Genomic DNA, 25,670 nt, shown 5'->3' with positions numbered 1-25,670 from the left:
TGCTATAAAACTGCAATCCGAGGGTTCTAACCTGTGCTCATGAAGGGATTGGATGTTCAAAGCTTCGTATCCTCTGTTCTCTTCCATGGCATTTCTGGAGCATCCTCTTCTCTACAGGTACTGCTTCCCTTTTTCTGAATGAGCTTATATAGTTTCTCTTTTGTGTCATCATTTTCCTGCTGTGAAAACTTTTACTTTGATAATGTTTAGCTTCTCCAGGTGAATGCAAGTGACAAGATGTATTATGAGCAAGTGATCGTACGGGTCACTTTAACGAACATTCTTTCCTTGCCTCCACCTCTAGGAGAATGAATACTTTGCTGCAAATTCAAGGAATGTGTAACAGCTAAGTGTACTGCAACCCTTTCCATTTAAATCCCATGTCTCAAGCTCCTCGTAGTTACAGTTGTTTCTTCTCTTTTTCTTGCCATTAAGATTAACCAATTTTGAGTTTCTCAAGGGATTGCCATGTCCACTGACGACCCAAAATCCTCAGGTGTATCCACAGACGACCAGAAACCCAATTCCCCCCAAGATGAAACCTCCTCCAACAACCCCCCTGCAGCTCCCAAAGATGCTGAACCCTCCAAGCAAAGTTCAGATCCTGATGTTACAGAAATGCAGCCTGGCCAAACTGAAGGGATGAAATCCAGTTCCAGTACTGATGCTGATCCCCAAGGAGAACCATCGACCCAACACACTGCTCCTGTGAGCCCTATCAAAGCTGCCATGGATGATTCAATCCATGCTGCACCAGAAACTGGTGATACTGGACCTCATAGAGAAAATCCTACACCTGATGTCCATGCTCATCCTGAACCTCTACAACACCCACCATCCCCACCAGTCCTACCACCCTCACCACCCCTACCACCCCCACTAGTCCTACCACCCTCACAACCCCCACCACGCCCACTAGTCCTACCACCTCTACCACGCCCACCACCCCCACTAGTCCTACCACCAGCACCACGCCCACCACCCCCACTAGTCCTACCACCAGCACCAGCACCACGCCCACCACCCCCACTAGTCCTACCACCAGCACCAGCAACACCACCACCACCACGCCCACCACCCCCGCTAGTCCTACCACCAGCACCAGCACCAGCACCACGCCCACCATCCCCACTAGTCCTACCACCAGCACCACGCCCACCATCCCCACTAGTCCTACCACCAGCACCACGCCCACTACCCCCACTAGTCCTACCACCCTCACCACCCCTACCACCCCCACTAGTCCTACCACCCTCACCACCCCCACTAGTCCTACCACCAGCTGAAGAATCAGCCTCGAAAGATTCTGATCGCCCAACTTATGCAGCACCCTCTGAAATTACGGCGCATTCTGAACCAAGAAGAGAAGAAGATGATGAAATCGCCAAAGAGCCTACTGGTGATGCTCATCCCTTTCCTCTTGCAGATGATGCAACCACTTCACGGAGACTACCACCGTCCCAAACTGACCCTGGGATCAAAAGCCATGAAAGAGATGGGAAAACTCCAAAACGATCACATTTTTGGAAGTATGTCAAAAAATTCTTTCCACGTGACAATGAAAGATCTTCGTCCAGAATATCTGATGACACTCCAGATAGAAGATCGCCGCCCAAAAGATCTGATGACACTCCAGCTCAAGAAGGTCCAACCACTACCTCAAATCCAGACGACAAGAAGACACAGGTTTCTGAGGAGTCGAAAAAAGCAGACCTTGGTTACATTAAGAAGTCGATAAGCGCAGACATTGATTACATTATGAAGGCGGCAGAAAATCTTGGACGGGATCATGAACAACTGAAAAAAGCACACAAGGATGCTCAAACTAATTGGAACACCTTGAGGGAATCAGATATGTTGGATGTTCTTGAGGAGTTAAAAAATGCTATCATCAAACTGAAGCTTCAGATTCCTCAAAGGTACAAAGTCGATTCAGATGAAACAGACCGTCATAAGACATTGCAGTTAGCTTTCAAGGCCAAGAAAGAGATTCCGCCGGAAGAGCTTAAGTTAATGCCTCGACTGCACAATGATACTGTTTTCGAAAACAGTGTGGAGTTCAAAGATTTTGAGGCTCGTTACAACTATCTCCCTAATAAAATGAAGCTGTGCTTGCTGTGTTTCTCTATTTTCCCTAAAGATGCTATCATCAAGAAGAGGCTAATGGTGCAATGGTGGGCTTGTGAAAGATTTGCCAACAAGAAACATGGTGACGATTACTTCAACAAGTTCATGGAGATGGGGTTCATTGAGCCTGTGAATAAAAACAAAAGCAGCTCTGTCAAGGAGTGTCAAATGCATCCATTTCATCGATCTGCATTGGCTATCCTGGCAGAGAGGGCTAAGTTTTTTAATTTTGATACCAATGGAGAGCCCACACAAAACTTCCAAGAGGTTTTCCAGGCATGCTTGGTTGGAGATGGAATAATTTCCTATGATGATTTAGAGACTGTGTATAATAGTAAAATCAAACAACCGAAGAATGATGATTTGGATAAGGTTTTGAAGAGAATTCTTGAGAAGGTTCATCTAGTTTTCAATGTGAGGGAAGCCAAGCTTGAAATCAAAGGTGATTGGTTTTCCATGATGAAAAATGTGAATTTCATACATTTGGGGAATTGGAGAGCTACGGATCATGTCGAAGTTGAAAGTACGGAGTTTTTGGAGAAAGTTGGGAACATGGATTATCTGAAATTTCTCAGCCTTCAAGGGGTTGCAAATGTCATCTTCCTTCCTGCCTCCATCTCAAAGTTTGCAAGTCTCGAGTTCTTGGACCTTCGAGGTTGCCATAATCTTGAGAGCATACCAGACGAAATAGGTTCTCTCAAGAGTTTAACACACTTGGATATGTTAGGTTGTGCTCTGATTGATCACATGCCCAAGAGCCTGAGTCACCTGGAGAATCTTGAAGTGCTTAAGGGGTTCGTGCTTAGCAATGGAAGGAGCAACAGTAACTCATGCACACTCGATGATTTGAGGAGATTGAAGAAGTTGGAAAAATTGTGTATTTATGCAGGCTTACCTCTGTCTGATGAGCATGTTAAATATTTGGGAAATTTGAAAAGCCTTCTCAAGTTGACGATTACTTGGGGAGCAACCGACGCAGAGATTTCTGAAACCTCTACACATATCTCCTCCACACTCCCTTCCACATTGAAGAAGCTGATTACATGTGGAGCAACCGATGCAGAGATTTCTGAAACTTCTACAGATACCTTCCCCACACTCCCGACCACATTGAAGAAGCTGGATCTCAAATGCTTTCCCAAGTCCACCACTCCTAAGTGGCTCTTGTGTAGTAATTTGTCCAGCTTGGAGAAGCTCTACATCAGAGGTGGGCTGTTTTCTGATTTGGGTCAATACCAGGATGTTGATGAATGGTATCCTTCTGCCTGGCCAGACAAGAAGATCGACACATGGAATGTTACTCACTTACGGCTCAAATTCTTGTCCAAACTAGAGCTGGATTGGACGCAGCTTCACGAATTATTTCCTCATTTACAATACTTGGAGCAAGTTGATTGTCCTAAACTTACTTTCTCCCGGTGTGATGCTAATGGGGTATGGAAGAAGTAGTAGAAATGAATCGTGGCTCACATTTCTCCCCAGAGATCGTATGCCAGTCATCTGTATGTTTCCCTAATTGTTTTGTTTATGCCACAATTTTATTTTCTTATGCATTGGTTTGTTCCATTTGAGTTTGTGTTTGTTGCCTGCTTATGATCGCCGTGAATCATGCTGCTAGCGATGCTGTCGTGTTAGGTGGCATGGGGAAGTAGTTTGTCACATGCAGACATGTATCTTTTGTGTGTTGTATTCCTTTCAGTTTTGGAGAATGATCATCTATCCATTTGTTGGTTTGCTTACATCAACAAGCTGTGTGTGATCCGATTATATCATCAAATAATTGTCAAGATCAGATTTTTGATCGCTATATGAAATATTGGTTGTGGATTGACTTGAATGATCAGCGATGAAATTTTGAGAATTTTCTTGATTCATGAATCATGTTAGTGTCTGTCGGTTGTCTTTTTGAAAAGCATATTAAATTAAGCTTGAGATGGTCATTTAACGAGCATCACAATTGTAAGGTTGATTGATAATAATGCTGTTGATGAGAGATTTTCTAGGGTTCCATCATGGCACATTAGTGATCTTATTAACGTACAATTCAATCCCACATCGAAAGATTAACATCCATTTTGGCATACTAGTTAAACTGAGTTCCATCTATTTCCGGTTACAAATTCTCCAATGCACATTATAAGTAAACTACCCCCAAATCCACCGAAGACGACAATCCACGCGGAAGCTCCAGTCGAGTTCCGATTTGCTCCGGCGGCAGATGAAATGAGTGGTGGTCGTCGTCAATTTGGTGGTTCTGCGCGACGGCGTCGGCGTCGTCGCTATCAAACGTGGCGGCTTCCGCCATGGAGGATTCCGATTGTCGATTGAAGCAACTGATTGGGAAGGATGATGAGAGAGAGAGGCGACGAGGCTTCGGCGGCGATGTAAGTCGATTCTTACTTCAGAATAACATATACTTTCTTTGTTATTCTACTAATTTTCATATTTAACTGAAAGGATGGGGTAGTTTTGCGTAAATCGTTTTAGATATTATTGATCGTTCTGAATTTAGTGATCATGCCGTTGTTCTGTTAGCCCTTAGACACAAGAGAATGACTCGACGAACAATTATGGTCCGAAGCCTATCCGACAATGACTATCAAAATCCAATACTACTCAACATAAGTCTCATTGATTGTATAGTGGTAGAGTGATTCGAATGTCTCTAAGTATCTTCAAGGTGATGCCTGACGACATGATCTGCCTTAGGTTTCAACATTGATGAACAGTCAATCGTTGAGTTTTTTACCACAAATTCCTCTATGTTTAGAGATATCAGAATATTTCAGTAAGCTCTCGTAAATATATAGAGAATCTCCACATCGCCATGGTTGTTTGAGAAAGGCCATTTCCTGTATCCTCTCGTGAAACACGATGATGACTGTTATATTCTTGATTTGTTGGGCAAAGGAATAAAGAAACACATATTATATTTTGTAACCAAAACAAAAGGGAAAAGATGAATATGACATGACACCAAAAGTTGATCCTAAATCTAGAATACTTACATGTGCATCAATCTTGCATCTTGCAACCTGGCATATTGTCTTCTTTGAACCAATACATTAATATTTGTCTCATTAGAACCTTTAGGTAGAAGCCTCGGTTACTGACTTGTTTACTTCATAATTAGAAAACATATTATATAATTATTGTTTAAATGAATCGACTAAACTATTCATGCTAAAGAAAATGTATCTTTCTTTTGGGAAATAGCCATGGTGTAACAACTATAATCAAGTTTGCATCATATCATCAATCACTCTTTGGAATTGAAAAACATAACATTGACAACAGGAAAGACGATGTGCTAAAACAACAAAGACCTCAATCTCCACAAAACATAAATCTTGAGTTACAAAGAAACCAGAATCCCCCGATAACATTGTACTCAAATTTTCTACATGAGAAGCTGATCAACAGCTAAACTTTTCTCCCCTCTTCCTCTAGTGTGCTTCCTTTCGGTTCGTTTTGGTGCTTTTCTTCTTTACCGACTGTTTGCTTGCTCTCGACAATTTTCGCCATTATCATGGCGAGCAACGGCAGGCCATCACAGTCGTCTACAATCTTTTCTTTCAGTTTCTCCTTATCCACCTTCAGTGAAGGTGAAACTGTGTCCTCGTAGATCTTCCAACAACAACTTTTATCTGCAAGAGGCAAAAGATGGAACACATTTTTCCCTCCAACCATAGTCTCTGCTATAGTTTTATATCTACTGGTGACAATCACCATGCCTCCATTTCCTTTCGGCAGTCCAAAGGCGAGGCGCTCTTGTCCCTCCGGTATGCACTCTTGTCCCTCCGGCATGAGCTCGTCTACACTGTCACTTAATGAAGCCCAGAACCGCATAGCATTATCTTGAACATCATCCAGCACAATTAAGTACTTTTTTCCCAACAATTGTCGCCGTAGGACCATAAGTAGAGTGCGGAGATCAGATTGTTTCAGTTGGTTGTTGATGATGTCCTCTTCGTATCCGATACACTTTAGCATTCTCTTCACCACCTCTTTCGGGTATTCTTCACTGCTGGGACCATTCATCGTCTGCGACAAGCAGATCCAAATCTTAGGATAGAAGTCTTTCGTCGCTTCTTGATTGTTGAACTCAACTTGGCAAAGTGCTGTCTTCCCAACACCAGCCATCCCGACAATCGCAATCGCCTGAAATCTTCCATCCCCACTTAGCAGCCTCTCCATGATCATGGTCTTGTCATCTATCCCATGAATTTTATGGACTGCAGCCGCAGAACTCCACCGGTTCGTCTCAGCCTTTGGAAAGCTTTCTGCGGAAACCCCACGAGGAACTGATCCTGCAGCCTCATTAGGAAGCAATTTTGCAATTTCCTCGCCTTTTTGCTTCACTATTAGACGAAGCTCGCAGACCCAACATGGGATCCTCTGCATGAAGTGATGACGCTCATTCAAGATTTTCAGCCACGCCGCCGTGACATTGTTGAGATCATATAGGAAGTCAAGCGATACTTGTTTCGCTGCAGCGCTGTTGCGGATATTCTCCAATTTTTCTAAGTCTTCCATAGGGTCGGAGCACTTCAACAAGCAAGAAGATATGTGGAGTTGCTGCTTGTACAGCTTGAGCAGATTCTTTGTATCTTTGATCGTCGTGTTGATCTGTTCGAGCAGAAACGTTTTCGTCTCCGCCATTTTTGTTCAAAGAAAGGAAGAATTGAAGGGATGTGGTTGAGTTTGGCTTGGTTTCAAGTGTGCATTGAGCAATGGAAGCATTTCATCCATGTATGTATTCTTGCACAAGACAGGCATAGCAGAAGAGAGAACAAAAGTTTTTTACTTTGTGAGGAAACTTGCAGGTCGTTTATATTCTCTCTCTCTTTTTTTATCTTTACCTCTTTAGGCATACAACAAGCTTCCTATATGCACCACACAGTTGCTTCAAGGTGAAGTACTACATCACATTTAATTGCTGCTGTCTGTGAATATAATCCTCATCTCATCTCATTCCATATCTCCATTTATAAATATATCAAACTAACATTGTTCCTTGTCTATGCATCAGGGGATTTCTTGATTGGTTGAATCAGGCAGGTAAGTGACCTGCTACAGTATGTTTTGAAACTATGTGCTGACTGTTTTATTTTCTTTTTATATGTTAGATTAGGACAAATCATTCTGTATGTTTTGAAATTACATGCTTGACTTTTTTTCTAATATTGATTAGGACTAATCATTATGATATGATAGTGATTAGCCGCAATCAGCACCCAAACCATCCCCACTACCTCACTAATCGGTTCTAAGATAGATAATTCAGATGACAAATTCTTCTTGATGTTGGCCAGGTACAATCAACAATGGAACTCCCCGTGCCCAAGGCCTTGAAGAATTTATGGGAGGCATGGGAGATCAGGTCCTTCATTCTCTTCAGCCTCTTCCTACAATGTTTCCTCATTCTCTTCTCCCCTCTAAGGAAACGCTTCTCCAACATCTGGATATACATGTCCATCTGGTCAGCATACTTGCTCGCCGACTGGGTCGCCGGTTTCGCCGTCGGCCTAATATCCAGCTCCCAAGGCAACGATCCATGCAAGTCGAAAAAGGGCAGCGCCACCAACCCGGACCTCTACGCATTCTGGGTGTCGTTCCTCCTCGTCCATCTCGGAGGCCCCGATACTATCACTGCATTTGCTCTCGAGGACAACGAGCTATGGCGGAGGCACATGCTTACTCTCATATTCCAGTCCATTTCCGCAATGTATGTTTTCTACCAAACGCTGCCGAAGAACCAGCTATGGATCCCGACAATGCTCATGTTTGTTTCCGGGATCATTAAGTACGGCGAGAGGACTTTCTCCCTGCTCTCGGCCAGCTTAGATGCCTTCCGGGACAAGATCCTAAGGGAGGCTGACCCCGGCCCGAATTACGCCAAGCTCATGAACGAGTACCATGCAATGAAAGAGGCGCACCTGCCGACAAGCATTAAGATGTTCGACGAGCCTAAGGAATCGAAGACGGTGAATAGGGTGAGAGGGGGTAGATTGACGAGAACAGAGGTGGTGCTTCATGCTCACCACCTCTTCGAGATGTTTAAGGGACTCATTGTCGGGATCATACTGAGTTTCAGGGAGCGCAATCAATGCCGGGAGTTTTTTAACAAGAGGACGGCAAAGGACAGCTTCGATGTGATTGAAACCGAGCTGAATTTGATGTACGATGTCCTGTTCACCAAAGCCAATGTTGTCTACACAGTCCATGGCTGCATACTTAGATTCGTCTGCGCCTCTTTGGTTGTTACGTCGCTTTATCTCTTCTACTTCGAGCAGAAGGCTAACTTCAAGAAATCCGACGTTGTCATCACCTACACACTGCTTATTGGAGCCATTGCCTTGGATTGCATATCTCTGATCATGTTTGCTTCCTCAGATTGGCTCAACATCTTCATTCACAAGCTGCCTGCAGTGAACATGAGGATTCTAGAATGGGACAAGGAAGCCGTTGGAGCGAAGAAGTCACGTGTGCAGCGCTGGTGGTCGGAATCTGTCATTCGGAGGAAACTGCACAATCTGGTACGCCGCTGGTCCGAATCTGTCTCGAGTTTTAACTTGATTTACTACGCTAAACACGGCCGCGATGAAGTTGAGGAGAACATCTTCAACTTCTTGGCGCTGACCAGCTTTTTAGATAGACTGATGTATCTGGAAAGGAAGGAATTAACCGAGGATCTAAAGTCACTCATCTTCCGGGAGCTGCATCTGAAATCGCAGATTGCCGATGATTTAGACACCGCCAAGGCCTTGAGTAATGCGAAAGGCGACTGGGCCATTCAAGACGAGCACTGCGATCAGTTTCTACACTATGTGCTTAAAGTCGACTACGATCAGAGTCTCTTATTGTGGCATATTGCAACTGAACTCTGTTACTGGGATGAATCTGATCAGGACAAGAAGAATAAGGACAGGGATTGTTCCAAGCTCCTGTCTGATTACATGTTATATCTTCTAGTCATGCAGCCGACGATGATGTCTGCAGTCGCAGGTATCGGGCAGATTCGATTCAGGGACACGTGTGCGGACGCAAAGAAGTTTTTCGCGAAGAAAGAGGAGGAGGTGAATGGATTGATCATTTGGATAAGGAAGAATGGTAACTGGATGTCTTGGACACTATATGTTTGGGCAATCCTCAAAATCATCTACCGGGGCGTCATCTGTTTGCTTTATCCACTTCTCGCACTCGTGGTTTCTTTCTACATTGTTTTGCTTCTGCCTTTAGTAGCGGCTATAGCCAACACGGTGAGTTCCGAATGGCACAAGAAGGTGAAGGAACACTACTTGGATATCTTCAAACACTATTCAAGGATGAAGGACAATAGGAAAACAGAGCATGTGAATTGCTGCAAGAATATATTGGAAGTGCACACAGAAGTTAAGCCGGAGACGGTGAAGGGCGAGAAAAGCAAGTCGGTTTTGTTCGACGGGTGCATACTAGCTAAAGAGCTGAGGACAAAAAAAAACAAATGGAGTATAATGAGCAGAGTTTGGGTGGAGCTGCTGTCTTATGCTGCGATCAATTGCAGAGCAGACAATCATGTGCAGCAGTTGTCCAGAGGGGGGGAGCTGCTAACTGTGGTTTGGCTTCTTATGATTCAGTTTGGTTTGGGGACTCAGTTTCAGATCGAGGAAGGCCATTCGAGGGCCAAACTCACTGTGGGTAAGTAGCCATCGATCTGGCTTCAAAATTATTGTTTTTTTGTTTGTTTGTTTTTTTATGTTGTATGTGTGTGGATTGGGACTTCAATCTTGAGTGTTGTGTGCTGAATAAGCATTGTCGTCTTCGACGACATTTTGTTGTGTTGTGAATTGTTGTAATAAAATAAGTTTTTGTTGGAATATCTGATTCGAAATTCAGGACTCATTGGAAGATCGAAACTGAGGCGTTTGTTTTTATAAATAATGTTTTGATTTGAGGATATGATAAAGAAAGCTGACCGTAATTGTGACGAAGATGAGAGGCGCTTAACAGTACTGAACTTGAGAGATCTGGAATGTTCTATCGTCACAGACGCCGTTTAGGCGCCGCCGCCGCCGTTCTTCTACATTGTCTCTCTCTATTCCCTCCTCTCTTGTTCTCGAGTTTGTACGTCGGATGTCCGTTGGCCCCGGGGTACCGTTCCCGGTTTGTTCGTTGTCATCTCTCGCCGCCTTCTGCATCACGGTGAAGCATTCCAACAACGTTTGCTGCAATTACAGAAACTTCCTCAGTTGTTCTGTTTGCTCAATCGGTTATAAGGATCAATTCAATCAATGGAACAAAAAAAAAAAAGGACTACTGATTACTTTGTTGACATATTCGGAGGAACAAATTGTGGCTTCCGAAGAAGAGAATCCGTCTGATTTATTCAAGTCCTGGATGGCGCAAACAAGTGCTGAAGCAGCAACTGTGGAAGGCTTATACTGTAACAGCTTCAGTTCTGCTCATATAAGAAAACATCAGAAATTAGGCTACAACTCGCGTCATTGAATTATGCTAGAAATTGTAAGGCTCCTGCTTGCAAATATACGGTTTGTTCTTATTTTAAGCATTCTCTATAGAAGCTAGATTTTGCTAATAAAAAGCTAGCTATACTTCATAGCTGAGTTTTTGTTCGTTGTCTCGAGTCTCGACGGTTTCTTCAGCCTGTTACAGAAGAATTAGAAGTGAAATTACCGTGTTGAACGTTGAAGATAATATCACAAGCTCGGTTCTTCACACATTGAGCAGCGTCTTCCAATTCGAGAAGAGAGACGAAATATTGGAGAAAGGAGAAAGGAGTGATGGAGCGCATTCGCCATTGCAGAGACGCCAGCAAAATCGTCTCCATTCGCTGAACCGATTGTGAGTCAAACTCTAAACCGACTTCTCTCTGCTACAACGGAACAAATTGAAGCAGAACTACTTCAGTATATAGTATGAAATTTCAAGTGTATAACATGTTGAAGCATGAGATTTAAATTATGCCTGTAAATCAGAGAGTAAATCTGATAGATCAAACTTCCTCATCTTGGCGGCAAGCGAAAGGCTTGCCAGTACCAGAATGTGCGCGATCCACGACCTTTCCTCCTGATTTAATCCTCAAGTTTAAAAACACAAGTCGCATAATAAGATACAGCGTATTTATTCAAGACAAGCAGTTGTCACCCGAATCTCCTGCTTAGAGAGAAACCGATCAACGTAATTCGCAGCGAGGTAGACGAGAAACGGATCTAAGTCGTACGAAAACTTGCTCTGCAAATATAAAAACAACAAACACGAGCTCAAAACAAACTCAAACAAAAAAAAAAAAAAAAAAAAAAAAAAAAAAAATTCTACTGTAAATTTCGATTCAGTAATCTACGATCAATTCACGCACCTGATAAATAAGAGAGAGCGCAGATCGGCGAATACGGAGGCGCAAATCGTCGGAATGTAAGGATAAATAACAAGGCATGTGTTCGGACTCGCTGGCGAAGAGATCAACCGGAACTCCGTCGCACTGGCAACAACCGAACGGATTCTGAATATCCACCTCCAAATCCATTTCTTCTTCCTCCCTACTCATGATTTGAATACCTTTTCAAAAGCAATCGCAGCTGAGAATTCCTTTGAAAAAATGTGGAGAAGAAAGTGCGGGTAGAGAGTGAATGAAAGACGGTTTTCAAAAGCACTCGACCAATCGCCCCACTCGCTAGTAATTCCAAATCTACAGCTCTATATATATACATATATTCATAGGCTCAAATAAGAAGATATAAATTAAAGAAGGACCATAATGCAAATACAGTTTATTTGTATTTATTTATGAACGTACGAGTATGATTTATTTAGCAGTGCTGCACGGGCCACCTACACGTCTCCTTTATTATATATATATATATAGAAATATATGTTTGTATATTTATATCGAGTGGCACTGTTATGATCTCTATGTATACTAGAGAGAGAGAGAGAGAGAGAGAGAGAGAGAGAGAGAGAGTATTAATAGGGGCTGTTCTGTTCTGTCACGTGATTCTTGTCCCTCCATATTTGTGGAGTTTCTTCACATAATTGACTATATTCCTCAGCTGCTGTATATATATACATACAGTTTCCTAAATGGATTCCTCATGTTCTTTTGAAATATATTTATCCGGTATTAACGTAAACTCCATTGATAACTAAAAATATTTTTATATTTATATAAAAATTTTTGCGGATTATTTTCAGCATCGGCTGAATAGTTATAAAAAAATTATATATAATTATATTAATTATATTATTTAATTATATTAATTAAGTGTAATTATCTTTTAACCATTCAGCAATATTAAAAATGATATCCGTGCTGTATAAAAATACGTGTACAAATATTTTTTTATTAGTATTATAAAACACTAATTGAAGTATTTTTTAATTTTTTTTAATTTATACTACATTTTATATAATAATTAATATTCAAAAATCAATACATAAAAAGTAAATGAAAACCTTTTAATCGGACGGAGATAGTATTAAAATTTTTTAAAAAAATTACCGTATTAAAATCTTATTAAAACAATAATAATATATTTATAATTTACATAAAAAATATATATATATATATATATCAATATTATTAAAGGAGACGGGAATATTAGGTACATGTTCTTAAATGATTTCATTTAGCAGTTTGGGGTTTTTCTAGAGAGGGAGAGAGATATGGGCAAGCGGCAAGACGCCAACTTTATACTGTCAGCCATTAAAGACAAAGATAAATCAGCTATAGATACAGATATAGATATATATATATATATATTGAGATCGAAATAGTAAATAATTAATGTCGAACAGAATGAATTGCCCCATGAACAAGCAACGCATCTTCTCTGTCTCTCTCATCCTTATATTACAATATCTATCTCATTTTATTTGTTTTCCTATACAAAATATTTTATGTACTAAGTATAATTTTATTGATTTTTGTAACTACTTTGGCTATAAGTAGGGTGTTATTGTTGAAAATGAGAGGTTTGTTAATATTTTTATGATATCAAACACAATGTACTTTATTTACTTAAGACGGTTATTAATAAAAATAAAGTATTTTTCCTAAAAAATAAATATCATATTATTAAAATAATATTATAATATAATATTTCAAATCCCAACCAAACCAAACAAACCTTAGATATTATTATTGAAAAATAAAATAGTATTTGATTGTAAAAATTAAAAATATTAAAAAATATAAAATATTTGATGTAAAATTTTGTGAAATAAAAAATATCTTATGTAATTTTTTTAAAAAATAATAATAATATTAATGAATAATGTAAAAAAAAATTAAAAAAAAACAAGTTTTTATATAAACAGAGTGTTAGTGTAATAATATATTTGTATAAAATAATTTTTTATACTCCCTATGTCCCATAATTATGTATTCATTTACTTTTTGCACGGAATTTTAGGATTATTAGTACTTCCTCCATCCCAATACGATAGTCCTGTTTACCATTTTTGTCGGTCCCAAAACAATAGTCTCATTTTTATAAATAACCATATCACAATAAACTACTCTTACTTTTTCATTATTATTACACAATTATTGCTACTTTTTACCTAATACACTCATAGTGACAAAAAAGTCTTTTATCTGTACTTTTTACCCACTACTAATATAATATCAATATTTCCTTAAATCTCATGCTAAACACAACCAGACTATAGTTCTGGGACAGAGGGAGTATTATATTGGGATATAGTAGGAATAAAGTTGAAATGATTAAAATAATCTTATTAGTATTGTATAATATAAAGGTAACGACATCTGTGTAATATATTGTAAGTTATAAGAGTATCTGTAGTGTTAAGTAAATAATACAACTGCTAGAAAAAAAAAATATTTTTTTATAATACGGATTAAAATGGATAATTTATTATGTGACAGGGCAGTATAATACACATAAATAAAATCAAATACTATGAGCTTATTATCTAATTTAATATACTACTACTATTTATGAAGAAAGTATAAAATCGAACCCAATTGACTCTCGCTCAATTTTATAGATGCAAGAGAAAGGGGTTTGTTTTAGGCATCATTGCACATATTGAATATATAGCTTTCACTTTTTCTTTACTTTCCATTTTCTTCATATTATTTTTATATATATATATATATATATATTATATGCATGTGTATATCGACTGGCGGGGTAGGGTGGGTGGTGAAGGCGCCACCCCATGCACGCATGCAACACCATCATTGCTCTTCTCAGCGTGCGTGCATGCATGCATGCATACGTACGTCCACTGCTCCATTATTGTCTTATTGTGGGCCCTCTACATTATTATACTTATTCCCTCATAATATTTTTGTTTTGTTTAATTTTGGTTTCAATTTTCTAAATGATATAGTTTAGTAAAAAATTGACACTTTTTTTTTTTATTATTTTTTTCAATAATTTTATAAATTATATGTATAACAACAAAGATGAAAAATATATAAATAAATAATTTACAAAACATATTTAGAAAGTGTCAAACTAAAAATAATGTCACGGAAATCCAGTTGGGCCCATAGTTGTACTTCTGGGCCAGATTTTAACTGAGCCCACACTTTCGATTATAAGTGCAAAAAGATAATTGGATATATATATATATATATTGTTTCAAAATAAAATTATTATTATAATTATTCGATTTTATATATTTCCAATAAAAATATAATTTTTATCGTGTAATATTATATTAAAATATTATTTAAATAAAATTTAAACTCAATCAAAACAAACCAAACCCAAAAATTTGTTTATTTTATTTGTTCAACTTTGCTCTACAAATTTCTATCAGAAAATATATATATTAAATTATTTTATATAAAAATTTTCATATAATACTCTTACAAACCAAAATCTTAGCAATAAAACAAATCCACAAAGATTTGTCTATACAAGTCAATGACAAACAAATTCATAGAACCCTATAATTGATTTAATTTCATAATTTTCAATATATTTTTCTTTTATATATATATATATATATAATTTTCAATATTATTATTATCATTATTATTGCATAGAACTTATTTTCTTTGGTCGGCTGATGAGAAAATGAAACAATGGACATGAAATTAAGTTGAAACAGAGACATCAGACATCAATCAATTTGATATGTGTTGAGATTCCTTCCTTTATACTTGCAAATTTCATCTTCAATTTATATTAATAACTTTACGACTACTTACTTGCATTAATTACTGCACTTAATTAATTATGGATATGATGACGAAATCGTGACCATAGGATGACGTAACATAGTCGCGGCATGCTTTTGACTTTGGGTACGTTTATACCATTTCGGATCGTACGGCCAGCAAGCCTCCGATTCCGACAGACGAAGAAATCTCTGTCTGACTTGTGAATTATTTATTTCTCCTTCGTCAGGTAATATGGGTGTATTGATTTAGATACGAAAATTTTGGTAAAGTATAATTAATAAGTAATTAAAAATGTATTAGTAAAAATAATTATAGATTAAGATAAGAAAATAGTTTAATTAAAATTAAGAAAATTTAAATTTTAAAATACAATTAAAGTGCATCATTATATTTTCAAAAATAGAAATGATAAGTTATGTGGGACAGACGAAAATAGAAAATATGGATAAATTATATGGGACGGAGAGAGTATTAATTGTTATTAGTGGTCCCGCAACCTTATCCCCTCATTCATTTTTCCATTTAATTTAAGCTCGTTTATATATATATTTTAAAAAAAATTTTTATACAAAAATCTCTATCAAATATTTAATTTTTATAACAATTTTCTGTTTTTAAACTTCAAACAAAAAAAAAAGGTTTATTTGGAGATTTTTTTTAGATTTTTATTATTCTTTTTCTGAAAAAATCAAATCAAATCAAATCAATATTTTTATTTTTATATTATAAAAAATTATTTTAAATTAAAAATATCATATGAACATCTATTTATATTACTTCATACAATATTTTAATTAAATATTTTTTTTACTCAAAATTAAAATCCCAAATAAACGCATCCTTATGGTGTGTCTGAAATGGGTTAGTTCCAATTAAACATTTATTATTCACTACTCTCATCCTCTAAAATTATGCACAATATTAAAAAAAAATAATATTTTATTATAATAGTAAAAAATTCTATAAAAATATATTTAAAAAAGTATTAAGAGATTTGTTTAATAGATAGTATAAGTTAGTGAAAAATATTGCAATTGTTTTTATTTATATTTATATTATATTAAAAATTAAAATAATTAAAACAATTTTTTTAATATAATATAATATAATTACATAGTACATGATAAAATATTTTGAATACACTAGACATACGATTGTCTCTTTAAAATTTGAAATTACGACTCTGAGATAATAAAAATTGGAATTGAAATTATATTTTATATGATATAATTAATTACCTGTCGCAATGTTTTGATTTTTTTTTTTTTTTTGTTAAATTAAATTTTATTTTATTTTATTTTTTTGATAAAAAGGGAAAGAAATTTATGAATAGCTGCGGATGAATTGAAGAACTTAAAGAAACAAGGGAATACTTTCCTCAACTTGTCGATGGGCAAGACACGAATAACATTAATTGCAACGGCTACTTCCTTCAACGGTCATTACAAGAATAAGTAAGATGTGGCTTGAAAATGATTCGATCCCTTGATATATCCAATCAAGTTTTTGGTCATGAAACTAATTACACGAAATGGTTAACAACGGCATCCACAATTCCGGGCATTTGAAACTCCATCTCCGTCATGCTTCCGCAATAACTTCCCCTTCCATCCTCACCACCGTCGTCGCCGCCGCTGCCGTATAAATTATATGTCCAATTTGATTGCAACGGTGTCGAACTCCTCGACGATAAAGTCGATGGGTTCAAGAAAGCATGCCAAAAGTAGAAATCGCGGTGGTTGTTAGATTGAAAAGCCAATGCCTCCGGTGACGGATTCAGGTCCACAAACGGCGGCTCCAAGCCATAATAGCCATAATCAGACAGCGAACCATAGCCTTCCGTTAAAGTTGAAAGCCGCGATCCATTACTCGGCCCCATCTCATCGCCATGCATGAGTTGGTCATGAGCTCTATCGGGAGGAGCTCGAGGCCCAGAATCTTGAACAATTGGCGTTGGAATAAGATTGGCGAACCCCGCGTCTTGATGGAAAACGGTGTTTAGTAATCGAGAATCATAAGTCAACGCCGGCTGCATTGAGACTAGAGTCGAAAAATTGATATGAGGATGTGAGTTAGGACAGATGGAGGAGTTCACGACGGCGGCGGTGTTGGAGAGATTGAGAAGATGAGGTGTATGAGTCGTGGGATCGATTCCCATCTGGAGGAGGCGCTTGCTAATGTGCGTGTTCCAGTAGTTCTTGATCTCATTGTCTGTCCTCCCCGGAAGTCTTGCGGCAATTGCAGACCACCTGTAAATGTCGAAATGTCTTATTTTCAAATTAAGCTCAAGAATGTCTATAATAATTTGTACGTACTTGTTGCCGAGGACAGCGTGGAGTTGGATAATTGTGTGTTCTTCTTCAGAAGAAAATTTCCCTCTCTTAATGTCGGGGCGTAGATAGTTAGTCCAACGTAGACGACAGCTCTTTCCACACCTTTGTAGCCCTGCAGTATAATACATGATCAGGCTTTGACAGATTTGCCAAAGTTAGTACATACAAATATATATATATATATATGTAATACAATACCAGCATTTTTTGGGAGGGTTCTCCAGTTAGTGCAGCCATTCTTGTGGATATAATCGATGAGTTTCTGGTCTTCCTCAGTAGCCCAGGGCCCTCTCCTTACTCCATTCTTGTCGCAGCAAGGAGCTCTTCCCATGGCCGCCGCCGCCGTCGTAGCATATACAGCATATATACATATATGCTATTGATTAATCCTAATGCATGGCAAGTCGAAAGAGATCAGATGATGACTTCATTTATACACTGAAATAAAACAATAGCATTAAATATATACTAATAATGCTGACAGTTGGGGAAAGAAATGGCAAAAATTAATGGAAATATATTTAAATGGGGAGGAAAAGTCAAAGGGATCCGGCGCCGTCCGTATTGCCCGCATTTGCGACGTGTCCCTCGTCCCCCTCGACATATTTGTAAAAAGACTATTTTGTCGATTTCCGGGGCCCCAGCTCAGCTCCAGGTTCTTAGCTGGGGAGGATCTCTTGGGGGCATAATGGACATTTGGGAATAGCGAATACATTTTTATTTTTTTTAATTATGTTTAATTTGATAAGGAGCCAAGAAGTGATAAGTGGCCCATATGATGTTTATTGAATTAAATTGGGATATTTCCTAACGAATAATGAATGATGCCTTCGATCTTGTGGCTACAATAATTGAGTTTGCTTGTCTGGGCAGTCATTGCCTTTATAAAAAAATAAAGACCATTTGAATATTGTTGTCCACATTATCCTCTTTAATACAATGGTGACAAGTATTCTTAATACCAATTCAATTAAATACTAATTTTTTGTTATTTATAATTTTTTAAAAACTCCAAAACTATCTGTTCGAGCCTAATCTTGTTTTAGAGAATTAGACAAAAGTCTTCGATCCTATTTCGCCTTATGCCCTTGTTCACACACACCATGCTTACTCGATTGTGACTATTAGGGTGTGTTTGTTACATAGGTTAAATTTACTTTTTAATTATTTGATTATAGTTTAAAATTGATTAAAATGATAGTTTTTTTATTCAAATATTATTTCTAGTGTAATGTTTTGTGAATATATATATATGATTTGATTTTGATCTGAAATGATGTTTTATTTAAAAAAAAAAAAAAAAAAAAAAAATTCAATTACTCTTATTTGAAAATTTTGGCTACTTAAAATACTACATTTTAAAAAGTTATCAAATCAAAATTTTATTCTCTTGCAAAACGTAATACTATCAAACACTCTAATATTTCACTACTTTCAAAATTAAATAACTTCTAGCTAAACGGAGCCATAATATTTCTCATGTGTTAACCCCCAATAATGGATTATTTCGTCACTCTAATCACCATATTATAGACCCATCAAACAAATTATATATATATATATATATATATCTCAGTTAGGTCATGTCATTGTCGCAACCTCCAAAATTTGAACAGTCATTCAAATTACAATAATAAAGCCTTTACTTGCACATGAATTAGACGAAAATACTTAACAAACCATTTGTCCTCATGTAGCTCGTCATAACTTAGACTCAACGCATTAACAGTTTACTACTATTTATTTTCAAAAGGGAAAGTCAGAAATAAACAATGCAAATTTTGCAATTTGACTCTCACGGCCAAGACACTGTTATTTTAGTATTTTAATTTTAAAATATTTTAGCAATGTCTAAAGCAAACTCATGCCTAACAGATGAAAATTCAATATGATTGACTTTTAACCTGGAAATAATTAAGCAATTAAACAGAAGAAAACAATAAGACATTCAAAGCATTATTCATCAATGATCTCTAACTGTAATAATAGACTACAGCTGGCATTATATGACAAGGTCTTCTTCCTAAAAGCATCAATTAACTATAGACATCAATTTTCTAATTAATTATCTTTGATTCTTGTAGTCTCTCTCTCTCTCTCTCCCCTTTTTCTTAAAATCAAGCTTTTTATTAGCTAATTATATGAATATAATTATCATTACAAATTCTACCTCAGACTAATTAAACATGAATGCTTCAAATCCCAAAGAATTAACAGTATATCAATGAGAGAAAAATTTTCTGAAGCACACAGTCAAACAGATGACAAAACCTCAAAAGAAATCATCAGCCAGCTGAGGACATGATATCAAGTACCTGTTCATGTATGCTATCATTTGTTGCAAGAACACCGCCGAAAGGAAATAAGACCCTTCGCTCTCCTTCGTCCACAGCAAAGTCAAGTGGACTTCCACTCCAGTCAGTCACCTGACATACAAAAGCTTCAATTGTATTATAGTGAACATCTTTGGGTAAGGAACAAAGTGTGTCTAATACATACAATAGGATGGATGCAATATCTAATAAATGGGATAGATATGATGTAAAAATTAAACAAAGGGCGAGAGTTTCGGGCAGCATGCCTTTCCTCCAGCTTCATGGATGCATATGACCCCAGAAGCATGATCCCACACCTGCATTCTCAACGTAGATAAAATGAAAATGAATTCAAGTGACTCAGGATAATTTACTACCAGATATGGTGGGAGATATACCTTGATGGTTCTTTTAGTCTTTGCGAGAAGAATGTAGACGGATGCCCTTCCAGATGCGACCATCAGATATTTACACAGGCTGTTACAGAAGACAAAGATAAAAGTGACTACCCGAGGCATTCGTCAAAATCAAAACTGGCAGACGTGTATTTGAAAGAACAATATGAATACAAAGCAGCTAAGGATGTAATAGTGAGTTGCAAATCCAAGTACAGTAAGCACTTATAGCGTGAAGGATAACTCAGAATCTGCATAGGAATGAATTTGTAAGATACTAATGTTAAATTATGTTGGATAAATGATTAAGACAATTACACGCATGCCCTGATGGCTTCAATAAAAAGCTAAAGAGAAGGTGGTTCAGGTACCATAAGGGGTCAAGCCATTTGATAAAGATACAAGAAACCATATAAGATAAACATCGCTTGACAGAAAGGAAAAATGCATCCAATTGAATGAGGATGTTTCACAAAAATATCACATTTTCTAAGAATATCAAAGGGCTACTTTAAGAAAAACAGTACGATTACCAGAGTCTAATTGGAATAGCAATCTTCATTTTAGGAATCTAGTTGACTTGTTTAGTTGGCAGCGTAACATACACAAACATCACTATCCCAAGAGTGTTCATGACCAATTTTCGCAATGGTCACTCCTGATTTCTGAGTGGCTCAAGAAACACAATCAGGTAATAAAATGATGCACCCAACATTTATGTTATATATGTAACATTTTTCTTCATCAAGCCAAGGCACATTTTTCATTCGAACCATTCCATCACATACACAGAGATATGATAAGGATAAAAAGGTAACTATGTGTATATTAAAGAGGTTAGAAATCCACAGATTTTATCTGAAAATTTGCACCTTCCACAGCAGGTAGGTAGCAGACGAATCTGTTTCTCCCCAACACAATTAGTTTGGGTAACAGCAGTAAATTGACTTGACAGGGGCAGAGACTCCCATTTTTGACTGTCTTGAATGCAAAATCGTGCTTCATTAATTTGGTTAAACCTGTCGACCAAACACTTGGTCCAATTATCAACCTTTTTGGCATCACCAATTCCTTGTTTCCACAATCTGGTTTGCCATGTTCCACAACCAATATGAGATATCATAATCATTCCTGAGCTAGAAGTACTATTCTCATCTCCCTGAATTTCAGTGTCATATAGCCAGTTCGGGCATCCCATAACACCCAACACAATCTCCCCTTCAACTACTAGAGCCAAACCCACCTGAAAACGCAGCAGTTATTATCCATGTGAGAAAAAAAAAAAAAGTTTAAGAGGGCCTAAACTCTATGAGTGTTTGTAACTGCACATGTGCAGGAAACAAAACCCAGCTGTAAGTATAAGAGTAAGAAGCTGCTGGCAGGATACAGAAAAGTAATAATTCAATTTTTGGGCACCAAAATTTTCATATAGGACCAATATTAGTCCAGATTGTGTTTTCAAACTTCCAAAAGGGAATTCATAGGCAATTGGTGTATGGGGATAAATAATAAACATGTCAAAAGCACTAATGCCCAAGGTATGATTCAAGAAAGCTAAAAATGACAAACATACCACATAGAGAGCTTCTTTGCCTCGGACAAATCCTCGTGTTCCATCAATTGGATCCAATATCTGAGAATATTCATCATATTAACCAGGAATCAAATATTAGGATTACAAACATAGATGTTTTAGATAACATAAATAACAACAGTTGTCAGAAAGTTCTGGCTTCAGCAATAGCAGTCAGCCATTCCCACAACCAATACAACTCTAAATCGATAATGGTTTCACCCTGATATCGAGAGCCATGTTTAATTTGCAATGCAGTAAGTATTGAAGCTATCAATCCCCATGTTATAGATCCTACAAATTCATTAATTAGCAACATAAGTACTGAAGCTACCAATCCTCTATGTTATTCATCCTACAAATTCTAGCCAAAATTTCAACCCAATCCCAATCTAATAATGGAAAGCTAACCCAATAAGTAGCAGGCTCAGGTCCAAACTCATAGGCATCTTTTCCTCCTCTGTCAATTGCCTTCAGGACATCTTCGTCATTCAATTCTTTATCTGTGGTTGCTAATCTATCAGTAACCACTTCAACAACAGCATCCACCAGATTATTTTCACGGACAAAGGCTGAGTCCTCCTCAGCTACTAATGGAATTGAAGGAAATTGCTTGCACAATTCTGCCAATTTGAAGGGGTAAAAGAAATGAATGGCTAAAAATGCTGACGATGAACAAGCGAATTTTCGATTTTTCTCTTAGTCAGATGAAGTACCCAAACTAACAAGAGCTTGAACTCCAAAATCAGCCACTGTGACCGGTGTCTTATCTATTTTCTTAGTGATTTTCTCGTCACTTGAGAGCAGAGATTTTTGTACCTATCTTCAAAAAAAAATAATAAATTTCAATAACATCAATGAGGATATAACACTGCATATAACAAAAAATGAAAGAAAATCACATCAACGCAGAGATGGCAAGCGCGCTCAACGACATCAACAGCTGCTTTCAGATGTTCATAGTACCTTGCTTTCTGCTCTGGAAAAGGAAGGCTAAAACTCGACCTGAAACCAATCAAAAGATAGAAGAAGCGGGAGTTAGAAACATATATAGAGCAGCGGCGGAATCCACCATACTGTACCTTACGGAGATGGCACATTGCCGGAGAGACGGACGGAAAGGACGGCGGCAGCTGGACACAGAAAATCGAGAGACCGGCGGTTGGATGAGGACATTCATGGCGGGAACCCTAACGGCCTCCGAAGCAGCGTCCGACGCCGTTTGGATATTGAATCAAAGGTCGAACGGAACAGGGGCTTCTGATATCCTTCGGCCCTGTAAAATTTTTTGGGCCAAATTCAAATTTATTTATTTTTTAAATATTGTCTTCCTTTAAAAAAAAAAAAAAAAAAAAAAAAAAAAAAAAAAAACCACACATGTAATCATCATTTCCAACGCCAGAAAAAAACAAATTATTATTCAAATACTTATACCCCATCAAAATTTGTTTAAGGAAAAAAATTAATTTTACTTTTAATATATTTAAAATTTATCAATTTTTGTCTCAATATAAAAAATTCATCAATTTTAGTATCATTATAAACAATTTCAATCAATTTTGATCTTGTTATAAATAATTTCAATCAAATTTGATCTCGTCATAAAAAAAATTTAACGAAAATTGCTGACATTGACAAAACAGAGGTCACGTGCCAGCTGACTTAAAAACTACAAGGTCATGTTGTTACGGGTCATGTATATTTTAGTGTATAATTATATATAGTCATTATGGTCACGTACACCACTATATATAATTTACACAGCTATGTACCTATTTTGGTCTAGATTTTTTTTTATTATAGTATTTTTTTAAAAAATAATATTTTAAATTTAAAAAAAAAATCTATCAAAGTATGTATTTTTGAAAATTTTTATCTAAATTATTTTATTTATCAAAAAAAATTCTTTTGAAAATATTAATTACATAACTATTTTTTATTTTTATATATTATAATAATATCAAAAATTAATTTATTATTTCAATCCAATTATATATATATAAATAGTTGTTTACGGAGCAGAAATGGATAAAGTTTTCCACTTGCATTACAAATCACAGCACATTCCAATCTGGCTAGCAAAACATCGTGACTTGTCGCAATACTAATCCAAACCAGAGCGTCGCCACGTGTCGTTCAAGCACGTGCGCGGGCCCACATCTCCTCACAAATATACATACATCCCATCAGAAGATCAGACAAACGAAAAATTAATCTCATTAATAATTTTGCAATGAAGGCGATGCAGCGAATTAGAGACATGTATGATCTAACGGCCATCAAATCTCTCAACGGCGGCGCCGCTTCTTCCGCCGACGGGTCGCCGCCGTCTTCTTCCCTAGAAGCGCCGGATTTGTTCTCCGGTGCGGCGGTTCAGTCCGTCGTAGCGACGGCGACGGCGACGGCGAATTCTGGTCGGACTGAAAGGCTGAGATGGGCTGAGGAGTCGCTCCGGACGGTCATCTACTTGAGCTGTTGGGGACCCAACTGAAATTGTGTATATATAGATATATATAATTGTGTGTGTATATATGCATTTGATAGTTTCTGTTTTTGGAAAGATTAGCGTAGTACGAATGGCCATTGACGGTTGGTTGTTATAAATGTTGATATGGTATTAGTTTATGTTGTGTGTAAATATTTTATATTTCTGTAAGAGAAATTTGTGCATTGGATAGCCTTTGATTTTCGAAAAAAAATTGGATGAGAGAATGTGGTGCCGAATTATACGTGATACCTGTTTCACTTGGTCTGACTTGTTTTATCAACTTAATTTACATGCTATTAAATTTTATTGACATTTATATTATATAAAAACAATAAAACAATAATAATAAATAAAAGATTAAAATAGGTATTTACAGAGTATGCTTATTTTATTAGTTTACAAGTTTTGTATACCAAAATAGTTTTCATTTGGTGTGTAGTGAAAAAATATACAAACCTTTTTAAAAAATTTACCCATATTTACTATAATTCATTCTACTTTAATTCAAATTTTACATTATTAACTATATTACAATTTCAAATTCACCCTCAGAGAAGTACAAAAAATAATATTAAACTACTATTACTATTATTCTTAATTTGTGTGTAAAAATTTTAAGCATATTTTTACCAAACTGGAGGAAGTACATATTTCTGTTAAGAAGACAAAAGAATAAAATATGAATTTTTTATTTTTCTAAAAAAAATAAAAAATAAGATGCCAAAAGAACAAATGTTAAGATAAGATGTGCAATATTCCATTAACTTTAAAGGTTTTTTTTTTCATTCATTCCAAATTATTTACAATATAATTCTCATTATCGTAGAATATATACTCATCGCGTAAAAAGCACTCATAACCTCACCGTCACAAGTTCAACATCTACATTACCAGGCCATCCTTTACGAGAAAGAAAATACTTAGCCCTGTTCTAATACAGCCCATCAACTATATTTTGTAATGTGTTATTTATGTATTTACCCATATTTATGTATGAAATAGTTATATATTTATAATTTATATAAAAATAATAATATTAATATAAAATGATCTTTTACTATGGTAGAAAGAAAATACTTCATCCGTCCCGGTGCAAGGTTGTCATTTACTTTTTGCATGCAGATTTTTGAATATTAGTATTATAATGAGTTGTATTGAAAAAGACGAAAATACCCCTATTAGTATTGTGTAATATAAAAGTAATGACATTTGTGTAATTAGTGTAAATTAGAAGGGTATTTATTATGTTAGGCAGATAGTACAATTACTAGATTAGG

At 36.7% G+C, this 25,670-nt stretch overlaps 5 protein-coding genes across 9 annotated transcripts; 2 read left to right on the top strand and 3 right to left on the bottom strand.

The window, feature by feature from the left end:
• Nucleotides 1–425: 425 nt before the first annotated feature.
• LOC127249584 (uncharacterized) lies at nucleotides 426–3,864 on the top strand. Its single transcript, XM_051272482.1, has one exon. It carries the CDS (start codon nucleotides 469–471, stop codon nucleotides 3,574–3,576), a length of 3,108 nt encoding a protein of 1,035 aa, XP_051128439.1. The 5' UTR covers nucleotides 426–468; the 3' UTR covers nucleotides 3,577–3,864.
• Nucleotides 3,865–4,209: 345 nt separating this feature from the next.
• LOC127249579 (uncharacterized) lies at nucleotides 4,210–9,815 on the top strand. Of its 4 annotated transcripts, none has more exons than XM_051272475.1 (3): nucleotides 4,413–4,511; nucleotides 7,160–7,188; nucleotides 7,443–9,815. In XM_051272475.1, exon 3 carries the CDS (start codon nucleotides 7,455–7,457, stop codon nucleotides 9,813–9,815), a length of 2,361 nt encoding a protein of 786 aa, XP_051128432.1. In that variant the 5' UTR covers nucleotides 4,413–4,511; nucleotides 7,160–7,188; nucleotides 7,443–7,454. The 4 variants fall into 4 exon arrangements, 3 of the variants coding, with proteins under 3 accessions (XP_051128431.1, XP_051128432.1, XP_051128433.1); XM_051272476.1 differs by lacking the exon at nucleotides 4,413–4,511 and adding an exon at nucleotides 6,880–6,953; XR_007838443.1 differs by lacking the exons at nucleotides 7,160–7,188; nucleotides 7,443–9,815 and adding an exon at nucleotides 4,663–5,183 and having other exon boundaries at nucleotides 4,210–4,511.
• Nucleotides 9,816–9,969: 154 nt separating this feature from the next.
• On the bottom strand, nucleotides 9,970–11,788 carry LOC127249583 (putative cyclin-D6-1). Its single transcript, XM_051272480.1, has 6 exons — nucleotides 11,486–11,788; nucleotides 11,275–11,361; nucleotides 11,095–11,196; nucleotides 10,804–10,999; nucleotides 10,434–10,567; nucleotides 9,970–10,334 (listed from the first exon to the last, which is right to left on the bottom strand). Exons 1-6 carry the CDS (start codon nucleotides 11,672–11,674, stop codon nucleotides 10,113–10,115), a joined length of 930 nt encoding a protein of 309 aa, XP_051128437.1. The 5' UTR covers nucleotides 11,675–11,788; the 3' UTR covers nucleotides 9,970–10,112.
• A 4,750-nt stretch (nucleotides 11,789–16,538) lies between these two features.
• Nucleotides 16,539–20,048, bottom strand: LOC127249582 (transcription factor MYB10-like). 2 transcript variants are annotated; one of them, XM_051272478.1, is made up of 4 exons: nucleotides 19,938–20,048; nucleotides 17,821–18,011; nucleotides 17,605–17,734; nucleotides 16,539–17,538 (listed from the first exon to the last, which is right to left on the bottom strand). In XM_051272478.1, exons 2-4 carry the CDS (start codon nucleotides 17,951–17,953, stop codon nucleotides 16,812–16,814), a joined length of 990 nt encoding a protein of 329 aa, XP_051128435.1. In that variant the 5' UTR covers nucleotides 17,954–18,011; nucleotides 19,938–20,048; the 3' UTR covers nucleotides 16,539–16,811. The 2 variants fall into 2 exon arrangements, with proteins under 2 accessions (XP_051128435.1, XP_051128436.1); XM_051272479.1 differs by having other exon boundaries at nucleotides 16,539–17,517.
• LOC127249580 (putative PAP-specific phosphatase, mitochondrial) lies at nucleotides 19,606–23,189 on the bottom strand. The gene is made up of 9 exons (XM_051272477.1): nucleotides 22,988–23,189; nucleotides 22,808–22,910; nucleotides 22,622–22,724; nucleotides 22,317–22,528; nucleotides 21,906–21,965; nucleotides 21,205–21,575; nucleotides 20,336–20,414; nucleotides 20,204–20,254; nucleotides 19,606–20,048 (listed from the first exon to the last, which is right to left on the bottom strand). Exons 1-9 carry the CDS (start codon nucleotides 23,083–23,085, stop codon nucleotides 19,908–19,910), a joined length of 1,218 nt encoding a protein of 405 aa, XP_051128434.1. The 5' UTR covers nucleotides 23,086–23,189; the 3' UTR covers nucleotides 19,606–19,907.
• Nucleotides 23,190–25,670: the final 2,481 nt, after the last annotated feature.

The sequence above is a fragment of the Andrographis paniculata genome, unplaced genomic scaffold (assembly GCF_009805555.1).
Source record: "Andrographis paniculata isolate CXL003 unplaced genomic scaffold, ASM980555v1 Contig36END, whole genome shotgun sequence".
NCBI lineage: Eukaryota > Viridiplantae > Streptophyta > Magnoliopsida > Lamiales > Acanthaceae > Andrographis > Andrographis paniculata.
This window is presented reverse-complemented; position numbering and strand designations above follow the sequence as displayed.

Coding starts and splice junctions, on each gene's coding strand:
- LOC127249584 (XM_051272482.1), top strand. CDS start 469: ATGTCCACTGACGACCCAAAATCCTCAGGTGTATCCACAGACGACCAG.
- LOC127249579 (XM_051272474.1), top strand. CDS start 4,431: ATGGAGGATTCCGATTGTCGATTGAAGCAACTGATTGGGAAGGATGAT. Junction 4,512..7,442: donor GACGAGGCTTCGGCGGCGAT/GTAAGTCGATTC, acceptor GATGTTGGCCAG/GTACAATCAACAATGGAACT.
- LOC127249583 (XM_051272480.1), bottom strand. CDS start 11,674: ATGAGTAGGGAGGAAGAAGAAATGGATTTGGAGGTGGATATTCAGAAT. Junction 11,197..11,274: donor TCTCTAAGCAGGAGATTCGG/GTGACAACTGCT, acceptor GGATTAAATCAG/GAGGAAAGGTCGTGGATCGC. Junction 10,335..10,433: donor CCTCCGAATATGTCAACAAA/GTAATCAGTAGT, acceptor CTGTAATTGCAG/CAAACGTTGTTGGAATGCTT.
- LOC127249582 (XM_051272478.1), bottom strand. CDS start 17,953: ATGGGAAGAGCTCCTTGCTGCGACAAGAATGGAGTAAGGAGAGGGCCC. Junction 17,735..17,820: donor AACCCTCCCAAAAAATGCTG/GTATTGTATTAC, acceptor ATTATACTGCAG/GGCTACAAAGGTGTGGAAAG. Junction 17,539..17,604: donor CACGCTGTCCTCGGCAACAA/GTACGTACAAAT, acceptor CGACATTTACAG/GTGGTCTGCAATTGCCGCAA.
- LOC127249580 (XM_051272477.1), bottom strand. CDS start 23,085: ATGAATGTCCTCATCCAACCGCCGGTCTCTCGATTTTCTGTGTCCAGC. Junction 22,911..22,987: donor CAATGTGCCATCTCCGTAAG/GTACAGTATGGT, acceptor GATTGGTTTCAG/GTCGAGTTTTAGCCTTCCTT. Junction 20,255..20,335: donor AGACTAAAAGAACCATCAAG/GTATATCTCCCA, acceptor TTGAGAATGCAG/GTGTGGGATCATGCTTCTGG.